This window comes from Sinocyclocheilus grahami, unplaced genomic scaffold (assembly GCF_001515645.1).
Source record: "Sinocyclocheilus grahami isolate Dianchi unplaced genomic scaffold, SAMN03320097.WGS_v1.1 scaffold869.1, whole genome shotgun sequence".
Lineage (NCBI taxonomy): Eukaryota > Metazoa > Chordata > Actinopteri > Cypriniformes > Cyprinidae > Sinocyclocheilus > Sinocyclocheilus grahami.
The window spans coordinates 486,625-491,345 of NW_015506048.1; the positions used below are offsets into that span (position 1 = coordinate 486,625).

Sequence of the window (4,721 nt, forward strand, 5' to 3'; positions counted from 1 at the left end):
AAACCATGAGGAGAAATGCCACCTAGTCTCGTCAAACTTTACTTCTATTTCTTTACTTTAGTTTCTTTTATTTTCCGTTGAGAGTTTCATGTGTTCAGAGTTAAGATTTGCCCAACGCCGTGTCTCCGAAAGAGTGCCGTCTAAACTTCAACTTCAGACCATAGCTCCACGTCGTCAGCCAACGTCCAACTACTGGCTTCCCAAGACTGAACTTCCAGCCAATCAGCGACCGCGGGAAACCCCCTGTTCTGCAAGGACCACAACAAAGGGAACCCCCATACAGGCAACGCAACGCAAGTACCTCCAGATCCTAGCTGAACTGGTGCATTTAATATAAATTTTAACCTAATTGAGGAACTCAATGCAAGGGTTAATTAGGTGATTGATGGTTGGTCAGATCTATGCAATTGCACATATTGCTGTAAACTTGGGATTTCACATTTTCATTCTCTTAAACTAATTATTTCCTCACTTTCTCTCTTTTTGCAACTTGTGTGAGATGCGTGTGTTTGTGTTAGATTAGTTTATATGTCTTAGATTTATCCAATAAAGCCTTATTTATATTGAAAAGAGAAGTATCTTGTGTTTCGTGCTTACAAGTTAATGTCTTAAACTGCCAATCTTGATACTGTGCTAATTAATAGTGTTTTCACTATATTTTGGATATAAATATCCATTGCAGAATTGATGTTATGCGGCCCGTTCAATGAATCGCTGGCCATCTCAGTGATCAGCCGTAAAACAGTGATTCTGTCCATTGAAAAGAGAAGTATCTTGTGTTTTGTGCTTACAAGTTAATGTCTTAAGCTGCTGATCTTGTTACTGTGCTAATTAATAGTGTTTTCACTATATTTTGGATATAAATATCCATTGCAGAATTGATGTCATACGGCTTGTTCAATGAATCGCTGGCCGTCTCAGTGATCAGCCATAAAACAGTGATTCTGTCCAAATTCCCTTTAAAATCTTAAATGATTCCCTTTGAGCTAAATTGACCTGTTTCCCTTACAAAATGCATATCAGTCATTTATGTAACTCATCTCATTTGTGCATTATTGGATATGATAAAGTAATCAATTAAAGCAAATCGGATTATTTTACCTGTAAACACCGTTGTTGACTCGTCTTTTCTCTAGATGCAGAGCCGTAGCATGGTCTTGCTCTCAATTCTCAAAAAGCACACAAGATGGTGCCATGTATCGGTGGATCCGATATTACAAACTTGATATCTGATAATGGAAAAAGGTTTAAATATCACGAACACTGATTTTCAGTTGGTCTCTACTTTAGACTCCACCGTGTGGAGATTGTGTGATGCACAACAAATGTGCCTGCTGCAGAGTGATCCATGATCACACCTGACTAATTGTGTGCTGTGTGTGGGGGGGGTGAGTCAGTGTGAATTCTTAAAGGCCATGTCTGTATCATCCAGGACCCAAAGAAATCCAATGAAATGGTTATATTTTGAATTAACAAGTAGTGTAAAAAAAATTCTTTTTTTTTTCCCCTTAAATTGAGCAAAATAATCTGGTCACGGTATATGATTATTTTTTTCTGATCTTTTCTCTTCAGCTACGGTGATCATTATGAGTGGAATAAGGCAGTCACTTGCATCCACAATGTGTTCAGTCAGCAGAGATCGCTCGAGCACTACGGTGACGTCGTCATTCGTAACCTCAACAACGATGAGTGCACCTGCAAGATTACATTTGTCAAAGTGAGTTTGTTGTTTTTGTGTTCTTTTCACCTAAAAAGAGTAGTTCTCCCATAATTGAAAATTCAGTCATTATTTGCTCACCCGGATGATGTATTAATGCTTTCTTTTTCAGACCACAAAAGGGTTAAAGTGTTAAAAGAAATGCAGAAGTATCAAAGAATGATCGTATATGACTCGTGCCATAAGTGTTCTGATGGCATCCTATAGGATTTGGTTTAAAAAATAAGCGAAATAAATGAATAGTGTTGTTTTACTTTGTGAAAATCCTGGCCTTGGCTATTGGTCAGTTAGTCCACGCTATTGGCACAGCACACAAGTGCACACAGTTTTGAGTAGTCAAGATTAATCTAAACAATACAAAACATTACACCCAAAAAAAAAAGTATTTACATTTGTGTATATAATAGGGGTTGTACCGACTAGTCGACTTCAATGCTCTGCCATGACGCTTGACGTCGACTAGTCTCTGGTCCTATAGAGGGCGCAACAGGATAATAAATCTTTGAAGGACTTCCGCATTTACGCTCCGTTTCCAAACAGTTCAAATGACAAATAAATGCATACTCTGAAAGCGCTCCATAAGACATGTGAGATTATAGAATCTCAGCCACAGAATCATTCAGTGCGGAAATGTATTGTCAACATTGTTCTGGATTTCTCAATAAAATAGCTTAGAAACTGAAAAGTTCAAGCATATATGTATTAAAAACTAAATCCCACAGCTTCACTACTAGTAGAGAGACGCTGCCAGGTAGAATTAATTCACATATGCAATCACTCTCACTAATGAATTCATATGAATGTGATCTTTACTGTGCTACTTTATCTGTATCTGATTTAGAACGAGCAGAAATCTGTGAGAAATATAATGACCCAAAGACAAAAGAACTGATAAAAATGAGCTGTTATAGGAGCAATAGCACTGTCATATGCCATAGCTGTGCACAAGGTGCTTGTCACAGCTCCAGACTTATTTGATCATTAATGACGTCATCACATAAAAGTCGACTTTAAAAAATCAGAAGTCGTTCAAACCCCTAGTATATAATGTTTCTTTCTTCTCTAAGGTGAATATCTCCATATATATATATATATATATATATATATATATATATATAATATTTGGACACTGACACAATTTTCTTAATTTTGGCTCTGTATGCCACCAGAATAGAATTCAAATGAAACAATCAAGATGAAATTGAAGTGCAGACTTTAAGCTTTATTAATTCAAGGGGTTGAACAGAGTTTCTTAGGAATTACAACCATTTATGTACACAGCCCCCCCCCCCTCATTTTCAGGGGCTCAAATGTAATTGGACAAATAAATCTAATCATAAATAAAATGTTCATTTTTTATATTTAGTTGAGAATCCTTTGAAGGCAATGACTGCTTTAAGTCTGGAACTCATCAGCAGAGACTGGGTTTCCTCCTTTGTGATGCTTTGCTTAAATCAAAATCAAAGCGTAAATACACGCAGAAAACACATCCTTGTGTCCATATCCCAAGGACATTTTTACCCAGAATTGGTCCTGTTATTAAAAAGTGCTCACTTTGGTTGACATTTCATTCAAAGTTTTAGATGAAGAGGCAACATCTGTTCCGGTCGGCATCCTTTCTGACTGGGGTGGGGGACGGAGTGGGCGCAATAATCAATCATATTTCCACATCACCTTACTAGGTGTTTTTAGGAAATATTTGCATTTATTCACATGCGATTGGATTAGCCACTCATGTGCTGAACTGTCATGATTTTGGCTAATGCAGGACACTACTGAAAGATGCGCATCAGAGGGAATTTAGAAGTGGGTATACGGAATGCCGTCTGATAAAGGAGTGTATATATGCATTGTATACCTGCGTATACCCTGCATTACATCACTGCTTGCTGCTGACGGAGAAAGCTACACTAAACATGTGGCAGGCAGTGCAAGTGACAAACAGGAGAAAAAGCCATTACTCACCGTGATTGTTGAATGATTCTTAACGATTTAACAGTTATTTGAACTCGTGAAAAACGGAGCAAGAGAGAGAAAAGAAAAAGGAGGTAAAAATGACAAGCTGTCCTGTGGACAAAAACACTGACTGGATCTAAACCTTCAGTTGACATGAGGCTTATATCTATGTCTTTGTAGGTTAAGTGACCACACATGAAAATCTTCAACACATGATGGCAGACACACGTTTGTACAGTGTAGAGCGGCTCTTTCGCACTGTATGATGTGACGGATAGCTAGTTGTCTAGTCCTGTTCCATTTACACAGCACCGGTTTTCCAAGAATGCAGTTGTGAGTCCTGAAAATTTGTGGGTGTGAGTTTGGTAATAGAATGCTGTTGCCATTTTATTTTGCACTGCCAATAATAGTTAATAGTTTGTAGCAAATTAGCTCAAAAGGGAAATATATTGGACAGGGTTCATACGGTCATGAAAAACCTGGAAAAGTCATGGCATTTTAAAACGCCAATTTCCAGGCCTGGAAAAGTTTTGGAAAAGTCATTTGAAATCTATTTCACAAAACTCTGTATAATAGAATTGTTTAATCAGGTCCCGAATTTCGGTGCGGGATTGCGCAGAGGCTATATCGCATAGTTTTACTCATTCCCGCAGCTTTTGACTTTAAAATGATGGATATTCACACATTTATTCAATAGCCTATAGCATGTAGGTTTGATGAGTAAATAATCAAACCTACAGACTGAGCCCAGTCCACACAGACTGATCAAATCAGTCATTTGAAAACAGCGTGAGTGATTCAGCTGTACGCGTCTTCTCTCTTTGACTTTTTTCTTCAAACGGCTTCACATCGGCGCATCTTGTCTGCGCTACAAGAGCCGCTGCACGCTGCGATTACAAGACTTTCACTCGCATTTCGGGACAGTTGACAGAATAGTCACTTGCCTAATCAGGTCATTGTTGCATCGTCAGAAAATTGTATTGTTTATTTGCACGTCTTTTTAAGCCATTCGGTACTCGCGCGCTCCAGAGGCGGTGCGCAGTCACAT

The 4,721-nt window shown here is 38.3% G+C and overlaps 1 protein-coding gene across 3 annotated transcripts in view; it reads left to right on the top strand.

The window, feature by feature from the left end:
- Nucleotides 1-4,721, top strand: part of LOC107563345 (oxysterol-binding protein-related protein 7-like) — a 61,074-nt gene that overhangs the window by 44,766 nt on the left and 11,587 nt on the right. For all 3 annotated transcript variants that reach the window (XM_016248199.1, XM_016248198.1, XM_016248200.1), the window contains one exon: nt 1,573-1,717. In XM_016248199.1, coding sequence (XP_016103685.1) covers nt 1,573-1,717 — 145 coding nt within the window. The remainder of the gene's footprint in view (nt 1-1,572; nt 1,718-4,721) is intronic.